General features: G+C 44.6%; 1 protein-coding gene across 4 annotated transcripts in view; it reads right to left on the bottom strand.

Moving 5' to 3' along the window:
- Positions 1–6,577, bottom strand: part of MECR (mitochondrial trans-2-enoyl-CoA reductase) — a 54,743-nt gene extending 48,166 nt beyond the window's left edge. For all 4 annotated transcript variants that reach the window (XM_077481762.1, XM_077481763.1, XM_077481764.1 and 1 more), the window contains exon 1: positions 6,413–6,577. In XM_077481762.1, the coding sequence (XP_077337888.1) occupies positions 6,413–6,507 (95 nt within the window). In that variant the 5' untranslated portion in view covers positions 6,508–6,577. The remainder of the gene's footprint in view (positions 1–6,412) is intronic.
- Positions 6,578–22,757: the final 16,180 nt, after the last annotated feature.

Here is a 22,757-nt window from a genome sequence, read left to right as displayed (position 1 = left end):
GATGAATAGTTTACAGAGGACGGTAACATGACCCCGTCCACTTAACTGCTAGGAGCGTGGCTGTCAGTAAACTCAACCTGCCTAACTGAGTTTTTGACGGTTGCCCTGGAGAAACAACAGTGCTCTGTCTATCTTCTGGATCTTCTCCAAGGAGGGAAGACCTTTTGTTCTGTTGAGCCCGGCACCTACCCCAGGAAGGTGACCCCCTGGTAAGGAATTTAAGTTGGGTTTCTCTAGGTTCAGAGGCCAACCCAGGCTCACTAACAGGTCTTTTGTTACCTGTTGATCCCAAATCGACTGCGTCAGAGAAGGTACAAACCGGAGAAGATCTTCAAGACACACGATCACCGAGACTCCCCTGAGACGCAGGAATGCCAGAACTTCTACCATCACTTTGGTGAAGATAGGAGGAGGAAAGGGATAGCCCAAATTGAAGTGCTTTGAACTGAAGGTGTAGCACCCCTACAGAAGTTATCACTGCCAGCCTAAGGAAACGCTGGTGGTTCTCTGCAATGGGAATATGCAGGTATGCATCCATACTATCCATGCCCTGAAACAGTTTTGGTGGAAGAGGTGCCCTCACCCAGTGACCAAAACCAACGAAAGCCATCTGTAGGTGACTAAGACACACAGACGTTTCCGGTTCAGGATGAGCCTGAACTTTTTTCCCAAAGGCTTGTGAACCACAAAAATGTGAGAATAGGAGCCCTTCCTATATATCCTGCTGGGACCTGTATTACCACTTCCTGTTCCTCTAACTCCTGAAGAGGAAAGAAGGGCACATTTTGGCAGCTCAGTGACAAGGAGTCTCAAAAGAGGAGAGCTCTGAAAACTCCAAACGGTAACCTCTTACGATGATCCCCAACACAAACTGATTGGAGGTGATCATCTCCCACTGGGGGAGGAAGGCCCCTTTTTTACTGCTCCCCATATTTCTTCTTAAGGGGAAAGGCCTTTTTCTTATCAGCCGTGCGATGTAGCACTGCTTCAAGACCTGGCCCAAACAGCAGTAAACAGTAGCAGTAACAGCAGTCTCCTGTAAAAAGGATTCCAGAGCTTTGCTTTGGACGCCTTGTCCCCCTGCCATGTCTTCAGCCTTAAGACCCTCCAGGCTGAGTTGGTCAGAGCCGAGGACCTTGCATACATTCGCATGGATTGAGCCGAAGCACCCGCAGTGTATGCTGACTCCTTAAGCACCATGGGAAAGGAGGATAGAAAAGTCTCCTCTGCCGTCATTGCTTCATGCATTAATCTGGATAAGCCAATACTTCATATTACGAGCCACCACTGTGGCTGCTATGGCAGGCTTAAAGATTTTCTTATGATAAATCCCAGGCATCCTTCAGAAGTGAATCCATCCAACAGCAGGTTTCCTGTAAAAAGGGATTACACAGAGCTTTTGCCTTGGACGCCTTGACCCCCTGCCATGTCTTCAGCCTTGAGGCCCTCCAGGCTGAGTTGGTCAGAGCCGAAGATCTTGCATACATTCGCCTGGATTGAATCGAAGCAGCGTATGCCAACACCTTAAGCAGCATGGGAAAGGAGGATAGAAAGTCTCCTCTGCCGTCATTGCTTCATGCATTAATCTGGCTAAGCCGACACTTCATATTATGAGCCACCACTGTGGCCGCTATGGCAGGCTTAGATATTTTCTTAAGAGAAAAAGCCCATGCATCCTTCAGAAGTGAGTCCATCATTTCAAACATAGGGTCTGAAAGTATTCCCATGTCCCCGAGGACAGGTCAGTATGCCTGGACGTCTGAAGAAAGGTAGTCTCTAACCTGGGAGATTCTATTCCAGACAAGAGCTTCCTCTTCCACCCAAGAAAAAACCTTTGCTTTAATGCACCAGAAAAGAAAAAGGTTTTCCTTCGGGACCCCGCCATTCCTGATGGCATCGATCAAGACATCATGAACCGGGAACACCCGCTTCCCCCAGGTCCTAGTACATCTGATCGTGGGGTGACAATGCCTTCTTCCTAAAGTGGTATGAATAGCTCTCAAGAGCTTATCCACTTCATCCAGGGGGAAGTTTATATCGAGGGGTTCTTTTGGGTTCCCCACCCAAGCCCTCACCTTTATCAGATTCCCTTGGGAGTCTGAGACGGCACTGTCAACTTCTTCCTCAACTTCCTCTCTGGAACCCTCTAGACTCTCCCTTAACCTGCAGGAGGAACATCCATCGGGTTAGGTGGAACACTCTGCTGTGCTGGTGAAAGAGTGCTCTGGAGCTGAGGCCACTGGAACCTTCACAGAAGCCGCCAGATATGCACCGTGTTCTGCTGCCTGTTTCCTGATGGCGCTCAAACAGGGACCTGAACCCTCTGAGGCCACTGGAACCTTAGGTTAAAGGTCTGACTGAGCTATCCGGTGCTTCAATACACTCTTTACCAAGTGCCTTTGAACCAGGGATTCCCCCAAAGAGGCTCTATATGAAGGACGCTCCCTCCTAGAACCAAGGGGAGACTTGCTCATGTCCTTCAGAGACCTAGAGATAAAAGAGCAGCATAAAATCCTAAAAAAAGAAACACCAGCACTACTTAAGAGGACCACCGGGAGTGCCCTCCCCTAGGATCAATCTCCATCTGGATCCCAGACGCACTGCCCTTCCCCCCCGACCACCTAGGGGGAAAAAACACCAGTGGAGCTACTGGTTGTAAGGTAAGGGAACCCCTCGCCAGGGCTTTTACCTTTGAGTGGCTGGTGCCGTTACTCCTGGAGCTCCCGAAGCCACTGCCTTGGACATTCTCCTGTTGAGGAAGAGTGGTACGAACGTGCCTCCAACAGCTACCTGTGCAACTGTAGAAAGAGAGGCTGCACCAGCCGAACGCTAGGTTCCCCTCTACGCGCCGCGTCCGGAACCAACGAAGAGGTCCGCCCCCACCGGAATTGACGTCGCCCGCCAACCGGTCCGGCCTCTGGCTCCCAGCCGACTGGATACACAGGGGGGTCTTGGACGTCCTCGTTGCAGCGCCCCACTGGGCGAAACGCAGGGATGAACCTCCCCAAAAACTTCCTGCTTTCCCCAAGCGAAGATTGGAGTGCGTATAGAGAAAAAGGTCAGTCAAAAGTTCAGCTTCCCCAGCCGACCGGACTGCCTGTTCCGTTAAAACACCCGCGGGTGAACGGACGGACGACCCTGTAAAACTTCCTGCTTTCCCCAAGCGAAGTTTAGGGTGTATAGACAGTACGAACGCTTCAGCTCCCCGCTGATCCGACTGTCAAGGGCCGACCGATAGACGGTCGGGTAACCGAGTGGGGCCGGGGCTCCGCTCGGATAGCTTCAGTCTCACCAACCGAATTCAGCTAAGGTTCCTTAGCGATGTCTCCCCACCGGAGGAAACACCATAACTGAGGAACGAAGGGAGGAGGAGGCTTAAATCATGAAAATGAAGGCGGTGTTTCCTAAGAGGGGAGGAGCCAGTGTCTCTCAAAGGTGGCTGTCCTGAAAGACGATTGGGGAAAACAAAAAAAACAACCACAATCAAATGAAACTTTTTTTTTTTTTTTAATAGTTGAAAATTGTGACAGTTTTTTCATTTTTAATACGTTTTTTTTTTGCAAAGTTTATAAAGGATACGGAGCACAATATCACAATGAGCAAGACTGACATATCAGCGAGTTCCAAGGCAGTATTCATCAAGTTCCAAAGGAAATGGGAATAACTGAAGTACAGAACAATAAGTATATCAGCTAACATACTAGTAACGGAAATTGTAACCGTTTTCTACTATATACACCAAATGCAACTGAAAATGTTAAAGCTGATCTCCAGCCAACAGTTAAATTCACAGATAAAAACTCACATAAGGCCTCTTTCAGACGAACGATCCATTCAGGTCCGCCTGTCAGTTTTTTAGGCAGACCTGAATGGACACTCCATAGACCTCTATGGAGCGTCGGATGTCAATGGTGACATGTCCGATCCGAAAAAGTGTGACGGAGGAAAAACCTACTTTTTCATCCCTCTGCGGATCGGATGATGACGGACTCTGCGGTCCGTCCTCATCCGATCCCCCATAGGGGAGAGCGACGCTCTCACAGGTCCATCCCTGCACAGTGTGCAGAGACAGACCTGTCATCTGCCTGCTCAGCGGGGGATTGATGGAGCAATTCCTGCTGAGCAAGCGGATGTTCACGGATCCGTCCCGTGTGAAAGAGGCCTAAGGCAGATGCTTTGCCTGCCAAAGGATTTAAATTTATGTAGACAACTCTGCCCCCTGTCTAGCAAAGAAGACATGATCGTTCTCTGCTGCCATTTATAACACTAAGCTGTCCATACACTGATTGAAATTAAGTAAATGGCTAAATTTGGATCACTGTGTGGCTGTCCTCACTTGACACAACTCGATCATTTGACCGACTTCTGATGAACACAGGTTAGAAAATTTGATCAGCAGCTGCAGTGGATGATCTCTGTATTCTGACAGCTATGGGTGCCGTCTCTTAGAACACAATGGGAAGGGGTAGGGAGGCAAATTCCTTCATCCACTTGGTTTATGTGGATAGGGAAATCTGTTGGAGGCTGAACAAAAATAAAAAAAAAAAAAAATAAAGGAATCGTGTATGGACAGCTATACAGTGAGATTAGAAGCAGCAGAAAGAGGAGCTCATCTTCCCGTCTGCTCTCTTCCAATCAGCGTGCTGCTTAGCCTGCAGCACAAATGATTGGCTACTTGTGCTGCTTCGCTGTAAAGAAAAAGCAAGAGGATGGGGTACTTACAATGCATTTAGAAAAATAAGTGTATATAGCTACATTACATCACTTTAAAGCTGAGCTCCAGCCAGCTATAAAAGAACGTACCTTAACTCAGCCTAAACCTGTTCTAACCCCCTTCTAAATTCTATCTACCATTTACCCTGTAGAAGGAAGATGCTTATACTTACTATTGTTACCTATTCTCAGGATGTTTCAGTCCAGTCATGTGATCGGCTCCCAGCAGCATTAATATTATATATAATATATATTTGAAATTAAATCGTTATTTTGTGGAAATAACATCGTGTGGGTGGACTTCTGTCAGTCACAGGCTGTGTCACACCCCTCCAGCCTGTGTCTTACAAGAGGGAGGAAAAGCCACTATAAATCTACAAGTCATATCCTCCCCCCATTGTGTTTAGCTGATTAGTAGGCATAACAAAGGAGAGAGGGGATGGGCGGTCATTTACCACTGTGCATGCACCTACAGGTGTGACTCTATAGTCACATGGGCTGCTCAGATGTGATAGGGAGGAAATGCTCAGCATAAAAACTTACTGAAAACTGTGCATGTGCAGAGTTGCCACCACAGTTGCAAAATCCCTAGCTGAACTAGGGACAAGAACAGAAACAACCAGTTATTTTGCAGAATACAGAAAACAAAATCCCATGGTGGCTGAGCGAGTATGAACAGCATGTAATACACCATTTATTGATAGTTTATTATGATGTGGGGTTTATTGAGTTTAAAGTGATATTACAGCCTTTTTATTTAACCACCAATACTGGGCACTTATACCCCCTTCCTGCCCAGGCCAATTTTCAGGTTTTAGTGCTGTCGCACTTTAAATGACATGGTCATGCAACACTGTACCCAAATTACATTTTTTTTTATCAGATAGAGCTTTCCATTTAACCACCACTGGGTTTTTTTTTTTTTTGCTAAACAAAAATAAATAAATAAATAAATAAAAGGTTTCTTCGTTTTGGTTATAAAACTTTGTAAATAAGTAATGTTTCTCCTTCACTGATGGGTGCTGATGAGGCTGCACTGATTGGACACCGATATGTTGCACCGATGCACACTTGGGCTCCATTCACACCTATACGTTCCGAACCCTGGGCGTAATTGCCGCAAAACTCGGGACATGCTTGTGATCCCGTTACTTTCAATGATACCCCAATCATGGCACAATTTTGCTACAAATGCCATCTGATGCACTGCTGTAAAATCGCGCAAAGAAAATTGTGGGACGTCTGTTGTCCATTTTATTTGGGTACAACCGTGTAATTGTCAGTGCCGTACCGCAAGAAATGGCCTGATGGGGGGGGGGGGGGTGTCTATCTTCAGGAGCTGAAGTGGTTAAAATGTTACCATTGCAAAACAGATGTCCCCAAGCAACAGAAACACCTGTGCAGGGTGCTGCAAAGACATAGCAGCTTAAAAAAGTGAACACAGAAGAACTCCAGACTTGATAGGTTGGGAGTTGTCCCTGGATTGCTGGCTGCTACCCCCTTATTTATTGCCATAGCTGTCACCCCATAGCCCCACCGGCTTAGCTCTGCACTCATTCGGCTATACATCTACAGCGTCATCGCCAAGGACACCAGACATCAAGCCACGCCCCCTTCTCCCATACGATGCTCCTAACCACGCTCCTTCCCATAATGCCGCGCTCCTCTAGGACATCTCACATGGGCGTCAATGTCTCACCGCAACACCTGCGCCGGTTCCCCGTGCTTCTCGTACACCAGCCCACGGACCGCCGAGCTGAGCTGGCGCCGAATCATCCTCATTCCCGGCCACATGTCTGTTCACCTTCCTCCGGAGCACTGAGCCGTGACGCGCAGCCCCTCCCACAACCTTTTCGTCACTTTGCCACGCCCACTGCTGACTAAGCGCTAGACCGCTGTTAAATCAGATTAGGCCACCTGTCAGAATTTGTAACGGAAGTGACGTTACCTCGCCTACATCTTGCTACACCCCGCATTCGTCCACAGTAAGGGTACACTGACAAGCTGACATCTTGTTACACCCAGCAGGGTTTTGCATTCCTCAGTTATTTTTAACAGTAAAGGCAACGTATGAGGTCAAATGCAGTATTTAGAAATGGCTGGTTAGATGTTGAATTTTAAAAGCAGTGGCAAACCCGATGAACTCACAGGTTTGGTAATCTGACAGAACACCTCTGATTTTATAATTCAACATGTAAACAGTCCAATGGATTTCCAAATATTTATTTCACCATATAAGCTCTGTTTACTGTTAAAAATAACTGTGAAATGCAAAACTCCAGTGGGTGTAGTAAGATGTGCTCTTGCCCCCTTCTTGGTGTATCATACCCCCCAACATTTTGAGATGGGAATTAGGGACACCTACTAACAAATGTATGTAGGCATAGGACACGCCCCCCGCCACACCCCCTTAAAGGAGAATTAACCAAAAAAAGGTTAATTAACCACTTCCCGACCAGCGCACGACGATGTACGTCGACAGAATGGCACGGGCAGGCATATTGGCGTACAGGTACGTCCAATATTCAATGCCGCCCTGCCATCGGGAGCGCGCCGACGGCGGCGCGCTCCCGCGCTGGTCGGGACCCCCGTGAGTCCGGTCGCGGGACCCGCGGACTCGATCGCCGCGGGCATCCCCGCGATCGTCTCACGGAGCGGCCGAATGGAGGAAATGCCGAGTAAACAGCATTTCTCCATTCTGCCTAGCAACTAGTGACGCTGATCTCTGCTCCATGTGATTGGAGCAGAGATCAGTGTTCACTAAATGAAAGCCCAACCCCCCCACAGTTAGTAACACACCCCTAGGAACACTTAACCCCTACACTGCCACCCACTGGTTAACCCCTTCACTGCCAGTGTCATTTACACAGGAATCACTGCATTTATATAGCAGTGATTACTGTATAAATGACAATGGTCCCAAAAATGTGTCAAAAATGTCCGATGGGTCCCCCACAATGTCGCAGCCACAATAAAAATCGCTGATCGCCGCCATTACTAGTAAAAAAAAAATAATAAAAAATTATTAATAAAAATACTATAAAACTATCCCTATTTTGTAAACGCTATAACTTTTGCGCAAACCAATCAATAATCGCTTATTGCGATTTTTTTTACCAAAAATATGTAGAAGAATACGTATCGGCCTAAACTGAGGGAAAAAAATGTTTTTTTATATATTTTTGGGGGATATTTATTATAACAAAAAGTAAAAAATAATGCGTTTTTTTCAAAATTGTCGCTCTATTTTTGTTTATAGCGCAAAAAATAAAAACCGCAGGGGTGATCAAATACCACCAAAAGAAAGCTCTATTTGTGGGAAAAAAAGGACGTCAATTTTGTTTGGGAGCCACGTCGCACGACCGCGCAATTGTCAGTTAAAGCGACGCAATGCCGAATCGCAAAAAGTGGTCTGGTCTTTGACCAGCAAATTGGTCCGGTCTGAAAGTGGTTAAGTCCACAAGGGACTTTTTTTTACCACTACTATTCCTTTATATTGGCTTTTAAAATGTACAAATGCAGCAATTTAGAAATTGGATGAAAGGTTTAGCACTGGGAAACACTTTTTGAAACATAAAAGTTGCATTTTATATACAACTATATAGATCAGACCAAAATGAGAGACAAATGAGGATGATTGAGGGAGAGAGGGACATTGCTCCTAATCAGGGACAATGCCTCCAAATCAGGGACAGTTGGGAGCTATGGTTTATCCTTACCATACCTCCCAACATTTTGAAACGAGAATGAGGGACACCTACTAAACCCCCATACACACGATCGGATTTTACGATGGGAAATGTTCAATGACAGGCTGTTGCTGGTAAATTTCGACCGTGTGTATGCCCCATCAGACAACTGTTGTCGGACTTTCCGCCAACAAATGTTGGCTAGCAGATTTTCAAATTTTCCATGGACAAATATCTGTTTTCGGATTTTCCGAGCATGTGTACACAAGTCAGTCGGACAAAAATTCCAAAGTACAAACATGCATGCTCGGAAGCAAGGACGATCCGGAAGCAGTCGGTCTTGCAAAACTAGCGTTCGTAATGGAGATATCACATTCGTGATGCTGCAAATTATGAAATTTAGAAATGCAGCGCATTCTCTTCTTCTTTATAATGGTTGAATAATGAAGCTGCTTTGCTGGTGATTTTCACAGATTTCTGCCAAACGTATTAAAATTTTTTTCTAGTGATCTCCAGAATAACAATTTTTTTTCTAGTGATCTCCAGAATAATATATATATTGGGTCAAGTTACCACAACACCATTATTATCTCATATGTTTGAAGCTCAAAGATACAACTATGTTGGTGTCCCTTGTTAATATGACATTGTATTTTTTAAATGTACCTGCCTACTCACAAACTGTCCTTTTTTAACCACTTTCAGACCGGACCAATTTGCTGGTCAAAGACCAGACCACTTTTTGCGATTCGGCACTGTGTCGCTTTAACTGACAATTGCGCGGTCGTGCGACGTGGCTCCCAAACAAAATTGACGTCCTTTTTTTTCCCACAATAGAGCTTTCTTTTGGTGGTATTTGATCACCCCTGCGGTTTTTATTTCTTGCGCTATAAACAAAAATAGAGCGACAATTTTGAAAAAAACGCATTATTTTTTACTTTTTCTTATAATAAATATCTCCCAAAAATATATAAAAAAACATTTTTTTCCCTCAGTTTAGGCCGATATGTATTCTTCTACATATTTTTGATAAAAAAAATCGCAATAAGCGATTATTGATTGGTTTGCGCAAAAGTTATAGCGTTTACAAAATAGGGATAGTTTTATAGCATTTTTATTAATAATTTTTTATTATTTTTTTTTACTAGTAATGGCGGCGATCAGCGATTTTTATTGTGACTTCGACATTGTGGGGGACCCATCGGACATTTTTGACACATTTTTGGGACCATTGTCATTTATACAGTAATCACTGCTATATAAATGCAGTGATTCCTGTGTAAATGACACTGGCAGTGAAGGGGTTAACCAGTGGGTGGCAGTGTAGGGGTTAAGTGTTCCTAGGGGTGTGTTACTAACTGTGGGGGGTTGGGCTTTCATTTAGTGAACACTGATCTCTGCTCCAATCACATGAAGCAGAGATCAGCGTCACTAGTTGCTAGGCAGAATGGAGAAATGCTGTTTACAAAGGCATTTCTTCATTTGGCCGCTCCGTGAGACGATCGCGGGGATGCCCGCGGCGATCGAATCCGCGGGTCCCGCGACCGAACTCACGGGGGTCCCGACCAGCACGGGAGCGCGCCGCCGGAGGCATGCTCCCGATGGCAGGGCGGCAAATTTAAAGGGACGTACATGTATGCCCATTTGCCTGCCCGAGCCATTCTGTCGACGTACATCGGCGTGCGCTGGTCGGCAAGTGGTTAAGTAAAAACACATAGCCATGTATTTGTCAAACAAAAAAACTAAAATTTTTGAATATGGAGCACAAGGTCATAAAAAAATCAAGAGGAAGGCAGCGATGGAGAAACAGTTGGAATTGGTGAAGCGTTTGTACCCCAGGGCAGACATTAATTATATGAATTTCAAAATTGGTATTCTGAGGAGTCCATTTAATAGGGAGCACAATACGGTCCTGGACTCCGAGAGATTGGGAGCAGCAGATGAAATATATGTGGTCTCCCAACAGCCTGCATTTTATGCCAGACCACACCAAACCCAGGCCATCGCTCTCAACGCTTCCTTCCACACAAATAAATTAAATTAAAAAAACATTCTCTGCACAAAAAAAACAACTCAAATTAAACAAAAAGAAAATTATAAATTGTAGTGTTGATAATCCCCAGCCCCGGCGGCCTTGTTGGGGCTGCATTAGCCACAGTCCGTTAATGCTGCTGTGGTGGGTAGGGTGGCTGTGGTGTCGGTGGAGGTGGTGGAGGATTATGCTCTATTTTGCATATGTGCGTTTTCGAGGTGATTTGGCCCTTCCTCCCCTTGTTGAGGAGCTGAAGGAACATCTCCTCGCACATGCTGCATTTGTCCTCCTCCATATCCTTTAACTTGTTTGCAGTCATGCAGCCATAAGTCTGCCCGAGGAAGGCAGCCATAGCATCATCCAGGTTTCTGGACTACCTTGCCCTTTTAGTTGGAGGGCGTAGGGGAGGAACCTGGGACTCAGTCTGGCTGCTGGGCATGGCCTCCTCTTGTCTGAGACTTTCTCGTGTATGAAAACGGAACATATTTTTAGGTTTTTGGTCATCAATCACAATTTTGAGCTCATGACTGTTGCAAATTGAATGTTAACAAATAGAAAAGACTATCATTCTGACCCCAGCATTTTTCATTCTTGTCCCAGTCGTTTTTGGTCACTAATGTCTATTGATATGTAAACCACTTTGTTAAGGCAGAAATATGGGATTAATAACGTCTAGTTAACATAATTCAATTTTTGTCAACAAGTATGTTCAACAATGCTATACTTGGGTCAAGCTGGGCTCCTTCACATCTTCCGGTGTCAAAGGACCAGGGTGGACCACAGGAGCTGTGGCCTCAGCCGATGTGGAAGGAAGTGTTGAGCGTGATTGGCGTGGTTCAGTTTGGTCTGACAGTACCACAGCCTGGGGACATATATGTCATCTGCTGCTGCTCTGGATCTCTGGTATTCCATGACCTTCTTGCACTCTCTATTATATGTACTACGCAGGCTACCAATTTTAGCCTTCAAATAATTGATGTCTGCCGTGGGATACAGAGGCTTCACCAATTCCAACAGTTTCTCCATCGCTGCCTTCCTCTTGATTTTAGCTAGCACATGTTGATACACTGGGGGTTATTGCAAAAAGGCCAATCCACTTTGCACTACAAGTACAATGCACAAGTGCACTTGTAGTGCAAAGTGGTTTGGCCTTTCTGAAATAAGCCCCAGTGTGGCAACATGTGCTAGTATCAATAGATGTGTTTTGGGGGGGGCAACCCCTTCCTCTCACCTACTTTAGTTTGGAGGAAGAGGTTGCACCCACAGAATGCGTACATTGATATCCCGTGATGGGAGATAGCACATGTTGACACACTGTATGTTTTGGGGCTTCTAGAAATAACCTGTTTGTTCCTACACACATTTTTGGCAGGGGATCATAAGGGACATTTACTAGTTATGCCTCTACATGTACGTGGCTTCAAATTTTTGCTTTTAGAGGGGTGAGATCACCCCATCTGAGGAAGGCAACATCAATACAGTTTGGAATACTAATGTCTCATATGGCCTTCACTTTAGCAAAGTTGAACTTTGTAAGTTCCTGAGTTGGGGATGTGTTAAACATGCCTGTTTAGCGCCGAAAACGCAAAATAATGTCAAAAATACATGTTATACACCAAGATGTTGATTTGTTCAAAAACCTTTTATAGCGCACATGTGAATGTGCTTGGAGTAAAATGTTTTATACTAAGCAATGTGTGACTTCTTATTACATTGCTCAATACCAGTGTATTTGTTAAGTTGGTCTAGTTACAGTGACAATGTGCTGTAAAATGTGGCAAACTCAGGCAATTTTAGGGACTCCAAGCAATTAAAGGCTGAATATTTTTATCATTAATGCATTACATACATTAACAGCAATAACATTGTAGCAGACCCACAGCACAACATAATTGTTAGCTGAAGAAGAGATTGTCACCTCATGGAGCAAATAAGTTATGTTTGCACTATTGAAGAAAATGGCCAAAATTAAAAGGCCATTGAGAACCTAGGAGACAGAAAAGAAAAACAGTAACTCAAATGAAATATGAGTTTAGTATAAAATAAAAGTTTTATTCAACATCAGAGCAACATTTTGCTGTAAAGCCACTGTCTCTCTACCCACAAAGTACTCCAGATACTTTTCCCGGACATCTCTGGCAGTTTGGCAACCCAGAACGGCTACTTTCAAAATCCATCATCATTGTTTATTCAGCTGGGCCGGACACAGCAAAGTCCACCTCACTTGAAAGTGAGACAAGGTAGCTGGCTACATTCCTCCTTAAATAATTGTGCAGAATGCAGCAGCAGCACAAGACCACATGATTAAGCTTATATTCAGCCAGGTTAATCGCTGTTAGAAAAAGAAAAGCCTATACAACCAATGTGACACTGCGCTGTCCCAAATGTCCCAAAATAGCAGCCAACACGCTAAAACATGGATATTTTTAGCAAAAATATGTGGGATATATAAAGTGCAGTGCTAGATAATTGTGTATAAATTAATATACACGTGACAAAATCTCAGAAACAAGAAAAAGTGAATAAGATCCCCTCTGAAACATTAAATGCAACTAAACATTTGCACACACATTAACATATTATATGACAAAAATTAGTGATTTAAATAAAGTCCATATTACAAGTCCATTGTGTATAAAGTGAAATCCCAAATGGAATAAAAGTGATCTGGAAAACCTCCAAAAGTGATTTGTCCAGAGGTTTCACCAACGTGCTGATACCACCACCATAAAAGATGTAGGCTTACCAGATGGTGTTGACCCAATTGAACATATGTTCAAGGGGTCACAAACGCTTATTGCTCCAATTCTGGGGCACTGGCTTTCCAATCACTGGTCAATAGATCACACTATAGGGGTCGCCGTTCTCCAATTCTTGGACATATATGGTCATAATCACTGAAGAGACATCTCCGACAGCAACCGAATTTAGCATGAAATGGAAGGATATGGCCAAAATAGCATAATACCGTTTAAAATGACAATTTATTAAAAAGTAATGAACTCACATTTAAGTAGTCATTCAAACGCATGTCAATAAAAAATAGGCAGTAGTGGAGTCTTCCCGACGCGTTTCGTCCGCTAGGACATCATCTGGGGTATACTGCCACTATTGCTGTACTGCCTTATATAAGATACACACCGTAAAACACTCAGAATCCATCCCTCTGTGTCACAGGTGCTCACTTCCGGTTTGTAAAAGATGGCCGCTTGGCGTGCGTTCCATGCCTCTAATCAGCACAATAATACTGCGTTCCACCTATACTTACTTTCTAATGTGTTACCAAAACAATGTACATCAGAATAATAATTTATTATAGATTTAAGTGATGTTGGGCCATTGTTAAAAAAGATGAATATACCCATTCAAGTGCGAGAATGTATAATCTTCACCTCAAAAGTTGTGGCAAATATCCGTGATTACATAGCTTCCAGAATGGCGCCATGTATAGTGGTGCTCTCGCGGGCGGCGCCGCAACCACAGCAACGTCACCTCTGGAGCTACGCGATGTTTATAAATGCTCTCTGAAGATTCAACCGGCGTCACTTCCGGAGCTGCGTAATAGGGCGGAATGAAACCGAGGCTTGAACCTTTTGTACGTGCAGTACTAGGTTTGTAGTATACCTAATTACTTGCCCTTGTGGGAAACAATATGTGGGTCGTACCACCAGAACCTTCACCATTAGGGTAGGAGAGCATATCTCTTTGATTAAGAGTAAAGATTCCAAACATACTGTTCCCAGACATTATAGGGAATTCCATAATAGTAACCCAGAGGGCTCTCAGTTATTGTTATTGACAAGTACACTCCATCGTGGAGAGGGGGAGCTATGATAAGGGGGGTCTCAAGACTCGAGACATATTGGATTTATGAGCTTCAGTCCCACTCCCCATTTGGTATGAACGTGGAGTGGGACATTAATGCCTTCATTGATGACCCTTGAAGTATATGTACTTAGGCGACTAATTATTTGTGCATTTTTTTTTCATTGTAAACGGGATCTATCCCTCTGTGCCATTCCAGTGCGACATCTTTGTCCCCTTTTTGGCCGGGTTCGTGGGAAACAAAAGATGTCTGTTATGTGGGGTTGCAGGGTGGTTATCTGTACCATTTAGTGTAATATATGGCTTATAAAGCACTTAGGGTTACATGTGTATTTTAAAAAATGTTGTTTATTTATATCTTGGTGGTGAGATGTATACGTGTTTTACATTTATGTAACGTTTAAAATTGTCACCTGTCATTTTTATCGTATCCTACAGATGTCGGGCATACATATAGGAACTTTTTTTAATGAAACACATATACCATGACAAACTTTCGGTGTCTAGTTGTCTTTGTTATTTGAGGTTTGCCCTTCCCCTCTTTTTTGTCACTGACCATTGCAGCGTTTTGGTTATGGGGATTTTTTTATTTTAAATGTTTCTTATTAACAAAAAATATTTTTTTTTGTTGTTGTTTTTTTGTTGCTTTGGCCGGAAGTTGCGCTGACATTGTGGTTGTTGCCACTGTGGAAACATGGAGTCCAAGCCTCTCTTTCGTTTCCTTTATGTGTCGTTCTGGAAGTGACGGTAGTATACTTCCGGTCAGGGGAATTCAGTCTAAGCTTTGGATCGAGGCTTGAGGTTCAAGCCTCGGTTTCATTCCGCCCTATTGCGCAGCTCCGGAAGTGGCACTTCCGAGAGCATTTATACACATTGCGTATATTGCGTAGGTACATTGCATAGGTGACATTGCTGTGGTTGCGGCGCCGCTCCCGAGAGCACCACTATACATGGCGCCATTCTGGAAGCTATGTAATCACGGATATATAGCACAACTTTTGAGGTGAAGATTATACATTCTCGCACTTGAATGGGTATATTCATCTATAGTAACAATTTTGGTAACACATTAGAAAGTAAGTATAGGTGGAACGCAGTACTATTGTGCTGATTAGAGGCGTGGAATGCACGCCAAGCGACCATCTTTTACAAACCGGAAGTGAGCACCTGTGACACAGAGGGATGGATTCTGAGTGTTTTATGGTGTGTATCTTATAAGGCAGTACAACAGTAGTGGCAGTATACCCCAGATGATGTCCTAGCGGACGAAAAGCGTTGGGAAGACTCCACTACTGCCTATTTTTTATTGACATGTGTCTACATGACTACTTAAATGTGAGTTCATAACTTTGTTTTTTTTTTTTATTTAGATACTCTTTATTCATTTTCTTCATAAATACAATCTTTATATCATATTATATCAAAATTTTAAACATATATAAAAAAGAAACCGCTAGAACACCAAGGGTACAGTCAATCCTTCATAGTTTTAACGGTTATCTGACTTCACAGCATTATTTCCCTTCAGACAAAAACAAAGACAAAAAAAAAAGGAAGAAAAAAAAAGGAGAAAAAAATAAAATAAAAACTAAAAATGTTCCCTCCCTCCGTTGCCCTCTCTCCCCACCTCCCTCCCCCTACATTGAATATCCTATCCTGTCCATCCAGGGCTTCCATATTTTTTCAAATTCCTTCAAATTTCCTCTTTTTATATATACTATCCTTTCCTTCCATATTGTTTCTGTTATTAACCTCGTCCAATCTCTTACCGAGGGGGGCTCTCTGCCTGCCACCTCTTTGCTATAAACTTTCTTGCCTGAAACATACACCTCAGTATTGCTTTAGTTGTACAGGATGAGCCCCCTATTCCCTCAACCAGTCCCAGCACACATAGTCTGGGATCTCTCCCTACTCCCACTCCAAACGTTTCATTCAGAGTGTGGATAATTTCTGACCAGTATCGAAATAGTCTGGGACATCTCCAGAACATGTGCGCTAGGTCCCCAGTATCTTGACATCTTGGACACTTATCATCCTCTCTTTTCCTGAAACCAAACAGTCTCTTGGGGGTATAGTATGATCTATGCAACAGCATCAAGTGAGAAACCTTCTGTGCAGGCGAGATTGAAATAAAATGTCCTGCCTCTAATAACTTCCTCCATTGCTCATCCGAGAATACCCCAAATTCCTCCTCCCATTTCCCTTTACATTTAAGTTTCTCTGGGTTTTCTATATTCCCTTCAAATATGTATGGGTATATTTCTGCTATAGTTCCCCTTACCTTTTCTTGCGCGTTCAATCTGCCATAAAAAAGGGGAGTTATTCCACACTGGACCTTGTTTATTAAATTGTTTATCCAACGCATGTCGGATCTGCAAGTATTTATAGAATGAATGTTTTGGTATGTCAAACTCTGCCCTCAATGCATTAAATGTTTTCAATATACTTCCTTCATATAATCGGGCCAATTTATCAATCCCCTTTATCTCCCATGGTCTATATCTACCAATCAATTCCATTTCTGGCAAGTTTAAATTGTTCCATAATGGGGTATGTTTAGTCAGGCCTCCCAGGCCTTTTATTGCCTTTACTGCCTTCCAGACTTTTAAAACCATTTTTATCATCGGTATCCTATATTGAAATGAGTTTGCCTCCAGAGCTTCCACTATTGTATTGTGAGGGGACTCTGCTATCATCAATGCCTCATTTGTTCCTCCAGCCCTACCCTTACTTATCCCCAGATGCTGTAATTGAGCTGCTAAAAAATAGCTCCGTGGATGAGGCACTGCCATTCCTCTTTTCCTAGTTGGTAATTGTAAGGTCGAGATTCTAATCCTTGACACTCGACCTTTCCATATCAGTTCTCTAAATAGTTCTTCTATTTTCTTACTTTGTTTTTAATAAATTTTCATTTTAAACGGTATTATACTATTTTGGCCATATCCTTCCATTTCATGCTAAATTCGGTTGCTGTCGGAGATGTCTCTTCAATGATTATGACCATATATGTCCAAGAATTGGAGAAGGGCAACCCCTATAGTGTGATCTATTGACCAGCGATTGGAAAGCTAGTGCCCCGGAATTGGAGCAATAAGCGTTTGTGACCCCTTGAACATATGTTCAATTGGGTCAACACCATCTGGTAACCCTACATCTTTTATGGTGGTGGTATCAGCACGTTTGTGAAACCTCTGGACAGATCACTTTTGGATGTTTTCCAGATCACTTTTATTCAATTTGGGATTTCACTTTATACACCTTGGACTTGTAAGGCCGCGTACAGACGGGCGGACTGTTCGCTCAACTTTGTCCGCTGAACAGTGTTTCAGCGGACAGTCCGCTCGTGTGTGGGGCTTCAGCGGACAGTTTGACGAACAAAGTTTTTCGGAAATTCCGAAAAACTGTCCGCTGAAACTTGGTTTGAGCGGACAGTCTGCCCGTGTGTAGGCCACTTTCAAAATGAGCAAACTGTTCGCGCTCGGAGGAAAGTCTGCTCATTTCGAGCGCGTCTCCAGGTAGGCGGGGCCCGCGAAGGAGACGTTGCGGGCCCCGCCGCCTGGTATGGACTTAAAGGGGAACCCCAACGCCGAAAAAAATCGGCGTGGGGGTCCCCCCAAAGTCCACAACAGACCCTTGTCCGAGCACGCTACCCGGCCGGCCAGGAAAGGGGGGCGAGCGAGCGCGCCCCCCCTCCCGAGCCGTACCAGGCCGCGTGCCCTCAACATGGGGGGTGCCTTGGGGAAGGGGGGGGCCGCGCGGCCCCCCCACCCCAAAGCACCTTGTCCCCATGTTGATGAGGACAAGGACCTCTTCCCGACAACCCTGGCCGTTGGTTGTCGGGGTCTGCGGGCGGGGGGCTTATCGGAATCCGGGAGCCCCCTTTAATAAGGGGGCCCCCGGATACCGGCCCCCCACCCTATGTGAATGAGTATGGGGTACAATGTACCCCTACCCATTCACCTGTAAAATAAAAGTACCCAAGTGCCTTCCGGTCGCCTTCCGTTCTTCTTCTTGTTCTTCTTCTTCTTCTCCAGGAGATGTTGACACGTCGCTCTCTCCGGCCGGAATGCCCGAGCCGCGCTGTGCGGCCACTTATATAGTGACAATGGGGCGGTGTCACATGGTATATGTCACATGGGTTGGTCACATGGTGACCCCGTCATAGTCCCCATGTGACATCAACCCATGTGACCAACCCATGTGACATATACCATGTGACACCGCCCCATTGTCACTATATAAGTGGCCGCACAGCGTGGCTCGGGCATTCCGGCCGGAGAGAGCGACGTGTCAACATCTCCTGGAGAAGAAGAAGAACAACAAGAAGAAGAAGAACGGAAGGCGACAGCGGCGACAGAAGACCGGGCCACCGCCTCTAAAAGAGCTATAAGAAGGCGCGGTGGCCCGGCAGAAGAACGGAAGGCGGCGGCGACAGAAGACCGGGCCACCGCCTGCAAAAGAGCTATAAGAAGGCGCGGTGGCCCGGCAGAAGAACCGAAGAGGGGGACAAGACCCCCGAAGTCGGGAGAAGAGGCCGGCGGCGAGGAGGAAGAAAGCCGGACTCCTCCGCTAGCAAAAGAGCTACAAGAAGATAGCGGAGGAGTCCGGCGAGAAGACCCCCGAAGACGGAAGACCCCCGGAGCTGTGCAATAAAATATTTTATCTCGTGTGTTGTGTTTTTTTTTTGGGTACTTTTATTTTACAGGTGAATGGGTAGGGGTACATTGTACCCCATACTCATTCACATAGGGTGGGGGGCCGGTATCCGGGGGCCCCCTTATTAAAGGGGGCTCCCGGATTCCGATAAGCCCCCCGCCCGCAGACCCCGACAACCAACGGCCAGGGTTGTCGGGAAGAGGTCCTTGTCCTCATCAACATGGGGACAAGGTGCTTTGGGGTGGGGGGGCCGCGCGGCCCCCCCCCTTCCCCAAGGCACCCCCCATGTTGAGGGCACGCGGCCTGGTACGGCTCGGGAGGGGGGGCGCGCTCGCTCGCCCCCCTTTCCTGGCCGGCCGGGTAGCGTGCTCGGACAAGGGTCTGTTGTGGACTTTGGGGGGACCCCCACGCCGATTTTTTTCGGCGTTGGGGTTCCCCTTTAAGTACATTCCAGGCGGCGGAGCCCGCGACGTCTCCGTCGCGGGCCCCGCCTACCTGCACACGCGCTCGAAATGAGCGGACTGTTGCCTCGTGTGTGGGCGAGTCCGTTCATTTCAAAGGTTGCGCGGACTTAGTACGACGAACAAAGTTTGCCGTATTTGTCCGCTCAAAAAGTGCCGTGTGTGGGCGTGTTCATTCATTCAAAAGTTTGAGCGGACTGTTTGACGAACTTAGTTTCGGCAGACAGTCCCCGCGTGTGTACGCGGCCTAATATAGACTTTATTTAAATCACAAATTTTTGTCATCTAATATGTTAATGTTTGTGCAAATGTTTAGTTGCATTTAATGTTTCAGCGGGGATCTTATTCACTTTTTATTGTTTCTGAGATTTTGTCACGTTTATATTAATTTATACACAATTATCTAACGCTGCACTTTATATATCCCACGCTGTTAGAAAAAGCCTTAACGGACTCAAACTCTTTTACTCTTTACAACTCTTCGGGCACGAGACAGCCTATAGTTGTAAATTCTCTTCTCTGGGGTCAGGTTCCTCATGGGAAACAGCCTCATAAGATGTTCCCCCAGCAAATGCCTCATCTGCAACAAAGATGAAGTTAAGGCCCTCCACATTCTCCTCAGGAGGTGGCAAATGCAAGGTGCCATTTTGTAGCCAATGGTAGAGTTGTGGTTATTCATCCCAACATCAAAGTAGAGGAATTCATAATTTGCTGACACCACCGCTAGCATCACTATACTGCAAAAGCCCTTATAATTAAAATAATAAGAGCCTGAGTTTGGTGGTGGGACAATACGCACATGCTTCCCATCATTAGCCCCACCGCAGTTGGGAAAATCCCACTGACGGAGGAATTGGAAGCATCAGCCTGCCATTCCTGTGGGTTGGAAGGAAACTGTGGAGTCAAACAAAAAAACAAAATTACTATTTTTGCACATAACATTGCAAGTAGATTAGACACAAAGATTCTTGGCCAACATAAGTATTATTATTTATTTAAATGAGTATTTAAAGACAAAAGTATAGGTCAACTTATCAGATTCCTCACCCCCTCTGGTGGAACAGACTAAAAATGTTATGGTGGGGGGGGGGTAGATGTGTTGGACAGGTAACCCTCTCTCCACTTCCATGAGAGCTGAATGCATAAATAACGTGTGATACTTTGGCCAGCCCCTCCTTACTTACACTATTGGCAGCCCACTGGACAGGTAAGAAGTGTCATAATCCAGAAATATGGATACACACTGTTCAAATCGAAGCACATTTTTACATTCATAAATTACCTAGCAAGAATATAGGAGACAAAAACTTTCAACAGTACCATTTGAAAGGCAGGCCCTTGCACTACATGCTTTGGTGAATTCATCCATAAATATGACCACAAAAGAGGTATAGCGTGTATGAGTTTTGCAAAGCTAGCAGATAGAGTATTGTTATCGGTTGACTTAGGGGTGTTTAGGGTAAGCACAAAAATGAAGATGACAAAATACATTGTTAAATTACTGGGCTAGTGTGTATGGGCCCAGGATAGCACACTGGGAAGGTCAGTGAAGGCAAATATGCATGAAGGCCAAAAAAAGGAGCATTAAAAGCATTCAGCATGCATGAGGACAAAGAGGACATTCTCAGCATATTACAATAATGGTAATTATGGAACGAAGAAATGAATACAATACATTAGCAAACATTAAATACATAGAATGTGATGTTAAAGGCTAAAACTTATCCAAATATAGTCCTTCTGTAGGACTTGGATGGTGGCAGAACAGGTCTCTGGAATAATTGTTAAATAGTGCAGGGCTATGAAATAAACTCTAAAATATACATACAAATATAAAGTGTACAATGCTTACTAATAGTGATTATCTTACACTAAAATCAGTCCTTGTGTGACCACTCAAAAATATTAATGAAAAAATAGTAAATTTTGTGAAAAACAACTCCTGTATTTTCTTAAAAAATGTTCTCATAAAATGTGTTGTAAACAGAAACACCTCTGTGCAGATCCACTCTCTCTTGGGAATAATGCTATGTGCACACCATCACCAGCCAAAATGCCCGCTCACCTCAAGGATGAGTTAAAAACTCTGAAAAGATTTTGCTTTCAAATCCTCCTCATTCCTTTCTACTTCTTGGCTTATTGGTGGTAAGAATCTTATACTCCTTAGCCCTTGTACACACGGTCGGAGAATCCGTCGGAATGTGTGCTATCGGACCGTGTCGTCGGATAATCCGACTGTGTGTGGTATGCATCGGACTGATTCCATCCGAATATCCGTCGGACCCAATTTTCCAACATGTTGGAAATATTTCCCGACCAACTAAAACGACGGCTCGTAAGCGATATAGCACGTTCGTCACGCTACAATGTTAAAAATTCTTTCATCAAGCGCATTCTCTTGTTCTTTACAATGCTGCAAGAACTAACTTCTTTTGATGCTCATAGTCACACACACTCCCGAACTGATTTTATTACTCTTTTTTAACCATTTCAGCAATACAATTTTAGTTTGCGTCACATCTACACAATTTTTGATTTCTTTTTTGGATGTTTTTTTGGGGGATTCTCTAAAAATCTCCTTTAAAGACACTTTGCTCATTTCTCCTTTTTTTGTGTTTTTTTTTGTGTGTAAACTTACAACAACAACAACATTATTCTATTTTTGATATTTTGTTTTTCTTTTTTAATCAACAGGAGGTTGTTTAGGCTCGGTTCACACAGTAGGCGGCACGACTTGCAGCGCCGCGACCTGCCGCGACCTTCTGTATAGAAGTCAATGCAAGTCGCCGCAAAAGTAGTACAGGAACCTTTTTTCTAAGTCGGAGCGACTTGAGTCGCTCCTATTAGAACGGTTCCGTAGTACAGAACGGGGCGCAACTTGTCAGGCCGCGAAGTCGCCTGGACAAGTCGCCCCTGTGTGAACCGAGCCTTAGTGTTGGTACCCCTTGTTATTTATTTCACTTTGTATTTTTGAAATGTACCTGCCTGCTCACAAATAAACTGTACTTTTGTAAGGAAAACACATTACACAAGTATTTCATCAAACAAAAAAAAAACCTTTATTTTGGTCGCTAGAAACTAAAAATAGGAACGCAGCACTGGGGAAACTTCTTAACTTTGGTGCAGCCTTTGGCCCCCAGGGCAGACATGAATAAATTCTAATTGAAAAAATTGGTGGCCTGAGGAGTAGATATCTCAGGGAGAGAAGTCTGGTCCCGAAGTCCTAGAGAGCAGGAAATTCAGATCCCATTTCTGTCCCCAGGATGTGGATCTTCAAGAGGCTGCATCTTCTGGCAGACCAGACTCAACCCAGGCCATCACTCTCTCGTCTTCCTTCGGCACTTCCCACCAGGCATCCTTCGAGGCTATGGCTGGGCTCCT

This window comes from Lithobates pipiens, unplaced genomic scaffold (genome assembly GCF_037356315.1).
Source record: "Lithobates pipiens isolate NorthernLeopardFrog02 unplaced genomic scaffold, aLitPip1_a1.2 Scaffold_16, whole genome shotgun sequence".
Taxonomy (NCBI): domain Eukaryota; kingdom Metazoa; phylum Chordata; class Amphibia; order Anura; family Ranidae; genus Lithobates; species Lithobates pipiens.
Note: the sequence above shows the minus strand (reverse complement) of the source record. Positions and strands in the feature narration are given on the sequence as shown.